This window comes from Xenopus tropicalis, chromosome 5, assembly GCF_000004195.4.
Source record: "Xenopus tropicalis strain Nigerian chromosome 5, UCB_Xtro_10.0, whole genome shotgun sequence".
In the NCBI taxonomy this organism is placed as follows: Eukaryota; Metazoa; Chordata; class Amphibia; order Anura; family Pipidae; genus Xenopus; species Xenopus tropicalis.
The window spans coordinates 152,305,420-152,320,958 of record NC_030681.2 but is presented as its reverse complement, the minus strand read 5'-3'; the positions used below and the strand labels follow the sequence as shown (position 1 = coordinate 152,320,958).

The 15,539-nt window shown below is 42.0% G+C and overlaps 1 protein-coding gene across 1 annotated transcript; it reads left to right on the top strand.

The window, feature by feature from the left end:
• Positions 1–10,511: 10,511 nt before the first annotated feature.
• stk35 (serine/threonine kinase 35) lies at positions 10,512–15,218 on the top strand. Its single transcript, NM_001004779.1, has 3 exons — positions 10,512–11,155; positions 12,520–12,736; positions 14,679–15,218. The coding sequence occupies exons 1-3, from the start codon at positions 10,610–10,612 to the stop codon at positions 14,912–14,914; spliced, it is 999 nt and encodes a 332-aa protein (NP_001004779.1). The 5' UTR covers positions 10,512–10,609; the 3' UTR covers positions 14,915–15,218.
• Positions 15,219–15,539: the final 321 nt, after the last annotated feature.

The following is a 15,539-nucleotide window of genomic DNA, read 5'->3' as shown; positions in this document are numbered from 1 at the left end:
TAACGAAATTTTCGTAGTCACTGCGAAAAGTACAGCTACGAAAAAAACACAAAAAAAGATGTGGAATTTTAACTAAATTATCGTGGACATTACGAAATGTTCTATAAGTTAGAAAAAATACGAATATTTCTCAAAAATACCTAATCGTGGTCAATCGTGGTTTAGTAAATGGGCCCCCGTGTGTTCTTTTGTTTTACAGAACTCAATATTGACCGCACCGTCACCGTACAGCTCACATACTCAGACTGGGCATTCTATCATGAGAGTGGAAGAAAGCTACCCTTAGGAAGACAGGCAGCCCTACCAAACCATTTTAAATGAAGCTTGTATATCAAGAAATAACATTCCCCATATAGGTCTTTAGAATACAATGTAACGAGACGGGAAGGGATTTACTTCTCATTCTAAGCGTAGCTTCAGAGTGGAAATGGACTTGGATTATTCAAATAAATAACCTGTAATTCAAAAAAAAAACCTGCCTGGAAATACCAATGTAACATTTGAGTTCACACAGGCACGTAAGATGCTTAGTAAACTCTTCGAAACACCTTCGTAATACACTTGAACCCTCTCAAGCCAATCCTCTCTTTAATTACATGCATCGTAAGCGTAATAATATTGCTACTCAGGCACCCAGTTGGTGAGATTGGCCTAAACCTTACTTTAAACCTCCGCTAACCCTCAAAGCTTTAAATTGGTTGTATTTTACAGTATAAGTTCATTCCTTGCCAAGCAGTATACAGCCATATACAGTATGGCATTTGTTCTCAGGGCTTTCCTTGGCCTGGGCTAGCTCACAACTGTAGGTAGTTTTTGATTCTATTCAAGCTTTTATCAATCTCCCTGATCTCTGTGAGTACATATACAGATGCCAATCATGTTACAGTACAATAAGCTAATATAACCAAGTATATGCCTAATTTTTACCTTATATATATCCTAAAAAGAAATGTATGGTTTACTTTTCTAGTGCCTCCATCCCTTTAAAGGAGAAGGAAAGATAAAAACTAAGTCAGCTTTATCAGAAAGGTCTATGTAAATACAGCCATAAGCACTCACAGAGTCCTCTATCAAAAGAAACACAGGATTTCTTGTCTCCTTTTTTGTAAACATGTTCTTCAGTATCAGACTTCCTCTCTCAGAAAAATCCTTAATTCCTGGGTCCACAGTCTGCACAGCTCTCTCCTCTCAACCTTCTCCTGCTCCCCCCTCCTATAAGAATTCACTCCCCTTCCCATCAGAATGTGTGATCTATGCTACCAGCAGCTAGAGCTGCAGCACAGAAGCTACTGAGACCAAGCTAATATGGCAGTTGCTATCTTAAGCAAACAGAGAGAGCTTCTAGGGCTGTTTATTCAGGTATGGTAATGCTTTCTGCAGAATAAATACAGTGTTCTAGGTGGCACTAATGTGGCGAATCTATTGGCAGTAAAATGCCAAAACGACTTTCCTTCTCCTTTAACTTTAATAAATAATTTCCTTCCTGCCAATGACATGATATGAGTTATACAGGGAACTTTAAGTACCCCTCATGTATTATATGGGATAATGTACCCCTTACTGTAAATGATAAGGATATTAGCAGTCACTGAGGGGTTCTGTGCCCATATAAAGGCACAAGGCTGCAGGCTGAGTTATACAGGGAACTCTGAGTATCACTCATGTATTATAAGGGATAATGTACCCCCTACTGTAAATGATAAGGATATTAGCAGTCACTGAGGGGTTCTGTGCCCCCCATATAAAGGCACAAGGCTGCAGGCTGAGTTATACAGGGAACTCTGAGTATCACTCATGTATTATAAGGGATAATGTACCCCCTACTGTAAATGATAAGGATATTAGCAGTCACTGAGGGGTTCTGTGCCCATATAAAGGCACAAGGCTGCAGGCTGAGTTATACAGGGAACTCTGAGTATCACTCATGTATTATAAGGGATAATGTACCCCCTACTGTAAATGATAAGGATATTAGCAGTCACTGAGGGGTTCTGTGCCCATATAAAGGCACAAGGCTGCAGGCTGAGTTATACAGGGAACTCTGAGTATCACTCATGTATTATAAGGGATAATGTACCCCCTACTGTAAATGATAAGGATATTAGAAGTCACTGAGGGGTTCTGTGCCCATATAAAGGCACAAGGCTGCAGGCTGAGTTATACAGGGAACTCTGAGTATCACTCATGTATTATATGGGATAATGTACCCCCTACTGTAAATGATAAGGATATTAGCAGTCACTGAGGGGTTCTGTGCCCATATAAAGGCACAAGGCTGCAGGCTGAGTTATACAGGGAACTCTGAGTATCACTCATGTATTATAAGGGATAATGTACCCCCTACTGTAAATGATAAGGATATTAGCAGTCACTGAGGGGTTCTGTGCCCATATAAAGGCACAAGGCTGCAGGCTGAGTTATACAGGGAACTCTGAGTATCACTCATGTATTATATGGGATAATGTACCCCCTACTGTAAATGATAAGGATATTAGAAGTCACTGACAATATAAAGGCACAAGGTTGAGTTATACAAATCAGTGAATGGTGGAACCACATATATTTTAAGACACAATGTACCCCTAATAGGCATGGGCAAATTTGCCCAGTGTTGATAAATGAGCCCTTTAATTACATAACCCCGAACGTTTTTAAGGCATGGAGCTCAATTATTATGAAAATAGTCATCGCATGAAAACCCCTAGTCTGAAAGACTTAAAAACTTAATACCTGTAGTGCTAAATATAAACTGGAGAGCAAATGGAACGCTGGGTAATTAGTAGCCCTGAAGGCCATGCCAAAGTCAGTGTGATACAATCTGCTGCTTTTGGTGATACAAGACAAGGACAAAACGATGGCTGGATGATAACCAAGTCAGTGAGTGAAATTGTTCCTTACTCACAGAAATATTGATTATGCTAAATCAGTGTCTACTCTTTGTAGGGAGGCACTTGTACACAGGCCATAAAGTCTCTCTTTGTTGGCTGAATCGGCCGGTGACAAGCCATCCCAGGGTGTCCTTGGAAAGGCATAAAAAGTAAATTGTGATCACAGGAAATAAGATTCCCCTTGCATTGTTGGTAAATCAAATATCCTTTACATGACTGACCGGTGAGGACCTTCTCCTGCCAATATCCTTTCAATTTACATTTTAACAGTACCTGGGTGTCTCCATCTTGGGAAAGTCTATAGAGTTTTCTTAGTTTAACCTTTGAGTTAACCTTTACTATGATGTACAGAGTAATATTCTGAGACAGTTTGCAACTGGTCTTTATTTTTTATTATTTGTAGTTTTTTTAATTATTTAATTTTTTGTTCAGCAGCTCTGAAGTTTGAAGTTTTGGCAGCTATCTGGTTGCTAGGGTCCAAATTACCTTAGCGACCAGGGAGTGGTTTGAATGAGACACTGGTATATGAATAGGAGAGGACATGAATACAAAAATATGAAAAGTAACAATAACAAAATAAACTGTAGTCTCACAGAACAGTAGTTTTCTGCCTGTGGGGGTCGGTGACCCCCATTTGAAAGCTGCAAGGAGTTAGAAGAAGACAGCAAATAATGAAAAAACTATAACAAATAAATAATGAAGACCAATTAAACAGCGGCTTAGAATTGGCTATTCTATAACTTACTAAAAGTTAACTTAACGGTGTAAGAAGATGTATATGACTTGCAATATGACAAATAGTTGTTCTTCATTAAAGAGTTCTTCCATGAACTGTAAGTTGAAATCAACACACATATAATATGTTATTTCATACTCAGGCAATAATGACTGATTGTCTTTATTTAATATAAGCTTTTCCATCCTTCAAATCTCCACCTGCTGCTGTTGAACTACAGCCCCACACATAGCAGAGTTATGGGAGTTTAAAGGAAAACTATACCCCCCCCCCCCCAAACAATGTAGGTCTCTATACAAATATATTGCATAAACAGCTCATATGTAAAACCCTGCTCCATCTAAATAAACCATTTTCATATAAATATACTTGTTTAGCAGTATGTGCCATTGGGTAATCCTAAATAGGAAACTGCCATTTTATGTACTAAGGGCCGCCCCCTGGGATCATAGGATTCACAGTTCACACAAACAAGCCAAGGCACACATACATGCTAGGCCCCATCAGCCAATGAATGGACAGAGTTCTGCCTTTTGCTCCCACACTACTTCCTGTTACAGTTAGAGCTGCATCACTTCCTGTCAGCTGATCTCTGAGGGAGCACACAGCCCATCACTAAATGGCGGCTCAAGGGAAAGGATGTAAAAGGGCAATATTTACTGATATATATATTCCAGTTTGGGGAGATTCTTTAATAAGTCCCTTAACATAATATAAACTGTCTGTTGGTTAAGTATTCATTCTGGGGGTATAGTTTCCCTTTAACAGCAGCTGTAGGACCATAGCCTAGGCATCACTGGTCTGTTATTTTCCCCTATTAGTCCCAGCAATCCTCTTCAATATCCTGGACAGGCTGCTTGCGCTGTACAATAAGAATCCAACTTCTAAATTAACGTTCCAATTTTCACTTTGAAATATATGTACTATGAGCACTCGCCATTTCTTGTGTTTTATGTCTAATCCGGCTCTGCTCAGAAACAGCACATTTTACAAGTGCATTTCAGTTAAAAACAGTGCAATAAACAAAAGATTCCACTCGCCCATACCCTCAGTAGACCCAAGCCGTATATTAGTACTAGCAGGCAGCAAAGTACAGCAATAAACATGCACCATTACACATCAGCTGTAATCTGAAGCCCTTTGGAGCAAAAAGATTTCAAAAGATAGCGTTCAGGATTGTATTAAAGGGCCTGAAATGCCAAGAATTGTCCTACGTGTTCATCAGTTCCAGAAGAAATCATTAGCAGATTCTCATTCCCTAGTTGCTAAGGTAACTTGGACCCTAGCAACCAGATGGCTGCTGAAACTCCAAACTGAAGAGCTGCTGAACAAAAATCAAAATAATTAAAAAACGGCAAATAATAAAAAATGAAGACGAATTGCAAATGTTACTCTCTACATCATACAAAAAGTTAACTTAAAGGGGTGGCTCACCTTCAAGATAACTTTTAGTATGTTATAGTATGGTCTATTCTAAGCAACTTTTCACTTGACCTTCTTTTCTTATTTTTTTGTAGTTTTTAAATGATTTGCCTTTCTCTTTTAAATCTTTCCAGCTTTTATATGGGGGTCACTGACCCCGGCAGCCAAAAACTATTGCTCTGTGAGGCTCCAGTTTTATTGTTATTGTTACTTTGTATTACTTATTTTTCTGTTTAGGCCCTCCTCTATTCATATTCCTGTCTCTCTTTCAAACCACTGCTGGGTTGCTAGGTTAAATTGGACCCTAGCAACCAGATAGCTGCTGAAAATTGAACATGGAGAGCAGCTTAACAAAAAGCGAATAATTTAAAAAATGCAAATAATACAAAATGAAGACCAATTACAAATTGTCCCAGAATAGCGCTCTCTATATTATACTAAAAGTTATTTTAAAGGTGAACAACCCCTTTAAGATGTTTTGTCAGTCTCAATGAAGGTGCTGGAGGAGATTAAAGGGAAACTACACCCCCAGAATGAATACGTAACCAACAGACAGTTTATATTATGTTAAGGGGCCTATTAAAGAATCTCCCCAAACTGGAATATATATATCAGTAAATATTACCCTTTTACATCCTTTCCCTTGAGCCGCCATTTAGTGATGGGCTGTGTGCTCCCTCAGCGATCAGCTGACAGGAAGTGATGCAGCTCTAACTGTAACAGGAAGTAGTGTGGGAGCAAAAGGCAGAACTCTGCCCATTCATTGGCTGATGGGGCCTAGCATGTATGTGTGCCTTGGCTTGTTTGTGTGCACTGTGACTCCTATGATCCCAGGGGGCGGCCCTTAGTACATAAAATGGCAGTTTCCTATTTAGGATTACCCAATGGCACATACTGCTAAACAAGTATATTTATATGAAAATGGTTTATTTGGATGAAGCAGGGTTTTACATATGAGCTGTTTATGCAATATATTTTTATTTTGTTTGGGGTATAGTTTTCCAATAAGCACAGGCAACAATACGTCCCATCTGCCATCAGCCTTATTGCTTTCCTAGACAAGTGGCCGGGGTTCCTCCAGTCATCTGTGCTACTTCCTGTTATTGTGGCTTGCAGCAGGGGCACCATGGTATTCTTTTCCTTACTGGCAGTAGGCACAATACATGCTAGTGCCAATAAATATAAACGCCAATACACCCTGAACCATCAGCTATCAGATGCCAGTTGAATGCTAATGGCTGCCCATATTGCTCATCTGGCAGAGCCCTTTGCTTACAATAAGTGACCAATTTGAGTATAACTGCCAAGCCGCCCTACAGAGGAATACTGTACAAAGAGAAAGACTGAGTAATAATGTTTTATTTTCAGCTGGAACATCTATTATTTTAGGCAGAGGCAATGCGCAGAGCTGTCATCTCTGTATGAGTTAAATACAGCTCATTTGATGCTTAACTGCAGGTAATATGATTGCTTCCTACAGGTAATTACACCTTAGTAGCATTACACTTCATTTCCAGTTGGCAGGGAAACCCTTCTTATTTTTGCAAAATAAATCACAATTATACACCTGCTGTAGAGGAGGAAATATATACCATACAGGGCGGCTGTGATGGATAAGTGTTTGGGCCCCTTCCCAATTACGTAAAAAACAGAGCTTCCCAGGGCCCTTGTACCCAAGTGCGGCAGTCATTAATGCAAATCCTTTGGCACTTAGCTATGGGTCACATACAGTGTGTGGTGTTCTTGCTTACCAACTGAGGCATAGCCACAGAATGACTAGTGACCAGTATAATATTGGTGGCCAGAATGCTGAAACAGTCCATTGTGGGTACCTGTGTGAGACAACAAGTTTAGGTTAGGTATAAGCATACATTAAAGGAACAGTAACACCAAAAAAGGTGGCTCCTCCAATGTCGCCCCCTGCACTTACCTTTACAGAACCAAAGGGGTCCAGGGGGGGGCCACATCGCTAGTGTGGAGAGCGCAATTGCAGGGGAGGAGGGTGAGATTTTGAGTTTCAAGGCATTGTAGAACATACACATTATATATGAATTTATAGCAGTTGTCTTTTTTGAGGAACAAAAGATTAAAAAAGTACTGCACATAATGCTGAAGTTGTACATGAACAGCTTTCCCAGTAGGTTTATTTGGAGACTTAGTGGATCAGCATGAATTATAAGGGATAATGTACCCCCTACTGTAAAGGATAAGGACATCAGAAATCACTGATGGGTTCTGTGGTCATATAAAGGCATAAAGCTGTAGGTGGTGGTGCTATACATCCAGTATGACATATAACACAAAGAATATTGAAAATCCTAAGTGATGAAAGCATTATTTTAACATACGCAATTCTGCATCATTTTTGTGCAGCATGTGTTGTTCTATGCTAAAAAGCTATTGTCAAACTCACATTATTTTTTCTTTGTTTTTTTCTCTTTAAAATAATTGCACAAGGATTTAATATGCCTCAAAGCTAATCGCTGTCAGCAGAATAATTTAGTAACACATAAAATCCACAGGCAATTTGTAGAAACAAATGGAAATCCTGCCCCCTCTGTATGAAATATAATGCAAAAAAAAAAAAAGTCAAACAATTTATATTATCTTCTTGCTAAATAATTCCCCTTCATTCTGATACATTAGTTTGCCAACGAGTAGCAGAGTTATCGGGAACGGCGCTGCAGCATTAATGGTGAAGCCGCCTGTCCCTTGTTTAAGGTAATAACTTCAAGCAGAGTTAATCGCCTCGTGGCAGGGAGCACTTGGAATCGCTGTCATTTAATTTGATTTGCAATTAGAATTTTTTTCTCTAATAACAGGAACAGTTCATCTATGGCAGAATGACAGACAATTCCTCGGACGATGATTAGCAGCAATGAGCATTTAGGTCCATGGAACTATCTAACAATATTTTAGTGATACGACTACTAATATATCATAGGATTAAAGGGCGCCTATTACTGGAACAATAGTTTTCTCCACTGCAGCTTACAAAGCCTAAAATCCATATAGGGCAACAACAGTATAAATTCAAACATGAGTTACCATTCCCTCCGCTGAGTACTGTAGGGGCTCACACTGGGTGCTTGGATGGGTCTACCTTGGCCCTCATTATGATCCAATCACTGGCACAGGGGCCAGTCTGGGTAAAGATCAGCGTATGGCCAAATTCAATCTGTTTTGAAGGCATTAGGGCAAAGGTACATTGGGCAATTAGCAACTTTTTAAAAAAAAGTAATGGTGACTAACCGAGTTTTTAAAAAGTCGTGGCATTAAATGAGCAGTGCAGGGCCAGGCGCCCTAGGCAACCTGGTTGGCTTGGGCCGCCCACTGACAACACCCCATCCCCCCCCCCCGCGCGCACCCACGCATATGCAGACAGGGAGGTGGGGGGTTAGAAGGACTGCTGCACAGTCAGGGAAAGGGTCCGGAACCGGTGGTAGGTGACAGAAGAGGTACCTGTCTGGCACCCCCCCAACCATGGCACCCTAGGCAGGTGCCTCTTCTGCTTACCCTGCTAAGGAGGTTATGCAATAAAAAGCACTACTGTATGTGTGCCCAAGAGCAGTAACCCATTGCACCCAATCAGCAGGCAGCATTTACTGCTTACCTGTTTAAAAGCAAACATCTTGTTGGTTGCTATGGGTTACTGCTCCTGAGCAAAGTTAGTGCCTTTTATTACATATGGGGTAAGTGTCATCACTAAAAGTGGGTGCAGATTTAAGCTGCCAATTCAGACCAAGCTGGCAGCTTATCTTCCCATGTAGATTCCCTCACCAACAAATATCTGGCCTAGATAGCTATCAGGCAGGTTTAGAAATCCTAAAGGAACGGCTACGGGCTTTGTTATTATTGGCCTCCGATTATTTGTCCGAGGGCCAAATGTTCACATCAGCCTGATTTGGCCCAGTGCATAGATGGGCCACATTACTCCTCAGGTTACTTCTCACTCTCAGAATATGGTTAATTGGCTCCACATAAAATTGTAAATGTGATAGGGCCCCTTAGATTGTGAGCTGTACTGGGGCAGGGACTGATGGGAATGATATATATTGTTATGTTCCCTGGAATATGTTATTGCTATATAAAGGATGATAATAATGGTGCATACATACCTCCCAACTGTCCCGATTTTTGCGGGACAGTCCCTCTTTTAACAGCTTACTGAAAAGTCCCTCATTGCCCTTTGATCTCCTGCAGTGAAGCTAAAAAAGATACAAATTTAATTAAAAGTAGCTTTTGGCAGAGAGCGTCACCTGCACTTAGATACATTGTTTCTTGCTTTTAATTAAATAAGGGGGCTTTTGACAGAGAGCCCAGAAAGGTAAAAAGCCCCCCCTGCACTAAGATACAATTATTATTATTAACATTTATTTATAAAGCGCCAACATATCCCGCAGCGCTGTACAATAAGTGGGTTCCATACATTGGGCATACAGAGTAACATATAAAGCAATCAGTAACCGATACAGGAGGGGAAGGGAGCCCTGCCCAAAAGAGCTTACACTCTACAAGGAGTAACATATAAAGCAACCAATAACCGATACAAGAGGGGAAGGGAGCCCTGCCCAAAAGAGCTTACACTCTACAAGGAGTAACATATAAAGCAACCAATAACCGATACAAGAGGGGAAGGGAGCCCTGCCCAAAAGAGCTTACACTCTACAAGGAGTAACATATAAAGCAACCAATAACCGATACAAGAGGGGAAGAGAGCCCTGCCCAAAAGAGCTTACACTCTACAAGGAGTAACATATAAAGCAATCAGTAACCGATACAAGAGGGGAAGAGAGCCCTGCCCAAAAGAGCTTACACTCTACAAGGAGTAACATATAAAGCAACCAATAACCGATACAGGAGGGGAAGAGAGCCCTGCCCAAAAGAGCTTACAATCTACAATTGTAACTGATAAGCTAAACAGGTCTCTTATGGGAACTGAGACTCGCAGCTTAAAGGGCAACTTCACCTTTTTCAGCAAAACTCTAATAAACACGTAAAACACGGACCCCACATAAATGGGCGTGGTCAAAATTTTTTTTTCAAAATGTTGTGAGAAATGATATAATCTCTGTTAGGTTCCCTGGAATATGTTGTTGCTCTATAATGGATGATAATAATGGTGCATATATGTGTTCTGAGGTAACAGTTGTAGTAGGCCCCATTATTTCTTCCTCCCTAAATCCCTATAGTAAGTGCAGTGTCTCAGAGACCATAACCCTAACAAACTTTATAACTTTATAACCATTGGTGCTAACCAATTTACAGTACTAATTGCTATTATTGTGCTACAATCTATACAGGCCAATGGCAACCTTTTAGCTTATGGTCACATTTCCCCTCAGCCTCACACCAATTGCCGCCAAAATGCGCACATCGCGTTGCGGACCAATGAGCGCTCGGCTTGTGGCACAGGTGAGGCGGCGTGGGAGGCGGGGCTTCAGTGAGTGACACAAGTGTGTGGGGCCGCTAATGGCGCCATTAGGGCGCTAACGGGCCGGTGTTTGTTAGCAATAGTAAGAGGGGGGAAGGAGGGCTGTATGCCTTACTCGGGGGGCAGTAGATGGCGGAGGAGCCGTGCAAGTACAGGCTGGAGCGGGAGGTGGGCCGCGGTAGTTACGGGGTGGTGTATGAGGCTACGGTGAGTGACACGGGCCGGAGGGTGGCGGTGAAGCGGATCCGGTGCAGTGAGCCTGAGACGGTGGAGATGGCGCTACAGGAGTTCTGGGCGCTGCGGAGCATTCAGAGCCAACACCCCAATGTCATCCGCCTGCAGGAATGTCTGCTCCAAAGCGGCCCGGCCTCCATCCAGCCAATCAGCAGCCGCCGCAAGCCCCCCAGCCATCTGCTCCTGGTAGAGAGTTGCCTGAAGGGCCGGCGCTCCGCGGGGGAGGGCTCCTGCTTCCTCTGGTTCATTACTGACTATTGTGATGGGGGGAACCTCAATGACTTTCTCCTTGCGCGGCCCCCCGATCCCCGGCTGCACCGGGCTTGTATGCAGCAGCTAGCCGGGGCTGTGGCCTTCCTGCACCGCAACCAGATCGTACATCGGGACCTCAAGCCTGAGAATGTGCTGGTGTCCCAGGGGCCCTCAGGGCCGGAGCTCAAGGTCAGGTCTGCACATTGCCTTGGCTTCCTTGCCTTCTACAGATAATATCATCTGAAATAGATCCAGGGGTACCCAGGGCACAAATACGCACCCCAAATCCCCCCCTAACTGGCCTTCAGGCTGGGCCCCCTTAGCCCATAACAAGGTTACAGATATATAGAAACATTGGGGTAACAGTCACCCCGCTATAGTTCCAGGGGTACCCAGGGCACAAATAAGCACTCACCCCAAATCCCCCCCTAACTGGCCTTCAGGCTGGGCCCCCTTAGCCCATAACAAGGTTACAGATATATAGAAACATTGGGGTAACAGTCACCCCGCTATAGTTCCAGGGGTACCCAGGGCACAAATAAGCACTCACCCCAAATCCCCCCTAACTGGCCTTCAGGCTGGGCCCCCTTAGCCCATAACAAGGTTACAGATATATAGAAACATTGGGGTAACAGTCACCCCGCTATAGTTCCAGGGGTACCCAGGGCACAAATAAGCACTCACCCCAAATCCCCCCCTAACTGGCCTTCAGGCTGGGCCCCCTTAGCCCATAACAAGGTTACAGATATATAGAAACATTGGGGTAACAGTCACCCCGCTATAGTTCCAGGGGTACCCAGGGCACAAATAAGCACTCACCCCAAATCCCCCCTAACTGGCCTTCAGGCTGGGCCCCCTTAGCCCATAACAAGGTTACAGATATATAGAAACATTGGGGTAACAGTCACCCTGCTATAGTTCCAGGGGTACCCAGGGCACAAATAAGCACTCACCCCAAATCCCCCCCTAACTGGCCTTCAGGCTGGGCCCCCTTAGCCCATAACAAGGTTACAGATATATAGAAACATTGGGGTAACAGTCACCCTGCTATAGTTCCAGGGGTACCCAGGGCACAAATAAGCACTCACCCCAAATCCCCCCCCTAACTGGCCTTCAGGCTGGGCCCCCTTAGCCCATAACAAGGTTACAGATATATAGAAACATTGGGGTAACAGTCATTGGAGTGATATCCCCCCCCCTCACCCCCAGCAGCTGATCAGCAGAACAATGGGAAGGGAGCAAGATAGCAGCTCCCAGTAGGTATCAGAATAGCACTCAATAGTAAGAAATCCAAAAAAAGATTGCTGTGGATCAGCTGTATAGAAGTAGGCTGGACCGGTGCAGTTTTCTGCTAACAGGAGCACTGGCCTGGGGTATCTGGTAAGATATTACATTTACAGGGGGTGCGTAACGGTAACCTATTACTTTTAAAGGTACATTTTTAAAAATTCAGTGATCTACTGTTTCCTTTTTCTCAATGAAATTACTTTTTTCATTTAATTGAAAATACACCATTCCATACGATTTTGTAACCCAAGTGTATTTGTGTCCAGGTTGCAGACTTCGGTCTCAGTAAGGTGTGCCAAGGAAATGTAAATGTCAACCAGTACCGTCTCTCTTCTGCCTGCGGGTCAGATTTCTACATGGCGCCGGAGGTGTTTGAAGGCCGCTACACGGCAAAAGCTGACATTTTCTCCCTTGGCATTCTTTTTTGGGCTATGGTTGAATTGGTTACCTTCAGGGATGCAGACTCACAAAAGGAACTGCTAGGTATGTTATTTGTTTTGGTGATAAAGCTGGGCAGGTATGAGAAGATCCAGGCCGATCTGGTTATGGGTCTTTGCTGACAGGTTGGGCGAGGACTGTTTCTCGCACTGCGTATAAACACAGGCTGAGAAATCGCCAATCTGTTCTGCCTGCTCCTGTGTCTGTGTTAAGGGTGAAGTCACACAGAGCTACTAGTAGCAGCTACTTGTGGCTACTAAAATAGACAATGGTGATCATTTACTGATAATTATCTCTCTGTGTGTTTTAGCATAGTATAGTCTATGGTAGGGGATTTTCTACATTTAAGTAGCCTTGAAAAAGTAGCTGCTTCTAGTAGCCCAGTGTGTCTTCACCCTAACAGTTACTGCGTTGGCCTGTGTGCAGACACACACAGTGGAAATTGGAGTGGATTTTGGTTTGAAAGATCTGTTTGCATTTCTGTGTACTTATCTGAGAGGAATTTTATACCTTTCCACTAGATACCTGCTCGGGAATCAGGCCATTAAATGGGTCAGTTAAGTGTCTACTTGGTCTGGAGTGGCCAAAAGCCTGAGACAACAATATTATCTACCTGTGTATGGGTGGTTCACCTTTGAATTAACTTTTAGTATGATGGAGAAAGTGATATTCTGAGACATTTTGCAATTGGTCTTCAGTTTTTGTTACTTGTAGTTTTTTAGTTATTTTATTTCCATTCAGGAGCTTGCCAGTTTGGAGTTTCAGCAGTTTGGTTGCTATGGTCCAAGTTACCTGAGCAACCAGGGAGTGGTTTGGATGAGAGACTGGTATATGAATAGGGGAGGGGCTGAATAGAAAAGAAAGTTACAAAAAGTACCAATAACAATAAAACTGGAGCCTCACAGAGCAATAGGTTTTGGCTGCCGGGGTCAGTGACCCCCATTTAAATACTGCAAAGAGTTAGAAGAAGAAGAAGAAGGCAAAGTGCCTTATTTCTGATGTCAGAAATAGCAGTAAAGCACAGTTTATTAGGTGCAAGTTGTGTAGATGAAAGGGAGCCCTGTAAATAGCACTTTCATCATCATTTATTTATATAGTGCCAGCAAGTTATGCAGCCCTTTGCATTCATTTAACAGGGGTCCTAAAAATTCTTTAACATGGGTTTTAGAATACAAATTGGATCTGAGCGTTGTCCCCGCTCTTCTGATTCTCCTAATACACTTTCAGTTTGCAGCAGTATGGCATATAAAACATGCCATTTAGGTCAATTACAAAAGAGGGGGTCTTTTGTTGCCAATTCAATGTTGCCATGACATTCTTTTCCATTGCTGGCAGTGCAGATGGTTGCTTAAATTCTTTAAAGGGGTGATTCACTTTTAATAGGCTATAGAATGGCTAATTTTAAGAAACTTTTCAATTGGTCTTCATTTTTTCACTTCTATAGTTTTTGAATTATATGCCTCTGCCTCTTTCCATTTTTCAGATGGGGGTCACTGACCCCAGCAGCCAATATCTATTGCTCTGTGAGGCTGCAATTTGATTATTATTGTTAATTTGTATAACTTATCTCTCTAGTCAGTCCCTTTACTATCCATATATCAGTCACTCTCTCAAATCACTCCCTGTTACTAAGGTCAATTGGACCCTAGCAACCAGATAACTGCCGAAATGCCAGACTGGAGAGCTGCGGAATAAAAAGTAAAATAATTAAAAAAAAAACAAAAAAAAAACTGCCAGTAATAAACAGTGAAGACCAATTGCAAATTGTTTCAGAATAGCACTTAAACTATACTAAAAGTTAATTTAAAGGTGAACTAACCCTTTAATTGCATGATTTAAGTTTTTTACCTGTAGTAATTGGCACTGCCTGCAATGGAAAGGAATTTATGGACATTTTGCCACATCAATAAAACCCCAAATCTGTTCTACACCAAATCTGCTTTGCTTCCATAACAAGTAAAATATAGCATTTCTACTAATTTTGTAGGTGTATATATCTGCCAAGGGAAGAATCTTGTTTCGGTTGGAGAAGCACTTTTGGAAAACCCTAATCTGGAACTCCAAATACCATTAAAGAACAAGAAGTCCCTACCAAGTGATGTGTGCAAGCTTATATTGGACATGCTGGCGCTGAATTGCAAAGAGAGGCTGGATGCATTCCAACTGGAGATCAGAATCGAGCAGCTATCGTATGGGGAGAAACTGCAAAGATCTGGATCATAGGATCCCATGTCAGGATTCCCAGAGCCAGTATCCCAAAGTAAGCTGGAAATAAATAATAATATATACTATTTCTTACCTCCGTTGTTTGAGTCTAGACTGATTGGGTGCCCCCCTTTGGCTCAAGGTGAGCGGACTGCAGAATTTTAACTCGGCGGATGAGTTATGCTATACCTTATTAAAAATTGTTAGAAAAAACCTAAGATATGTCTGGACACGTGGACACATTTCTATCTTAAATTAAAAATAATATTCAGCGGGAATTGAATTTTAACCTATTAAATTGGAATGAATTCCACCACTGAAATGGTTTTTCGTTATTGAGAATATAATGGTCAAGCAGGGGAAAGGTAGTGTCTGTGGGTCAGTATTGTGCATGACGGCATTTTAACTTCTCCGCTAAATGTTTGTTTAAAGCATTATTATTTTTAACTTTTCTTTTTTTCTTCTCTGTTACTTTCAATCCTGGAATTGCAATTGCTGCAACATGCTTTTCGCGATGCTTTATGGCCAGTGTAACCTAAACTAGTGCAGTGTGCCCTATGCATATAAATGAACTTTTAATTAACTACATAGAATGTATGTTAATACTAATGTGTATTTTCTTTTCGCCCCATTAAGCTTGCTG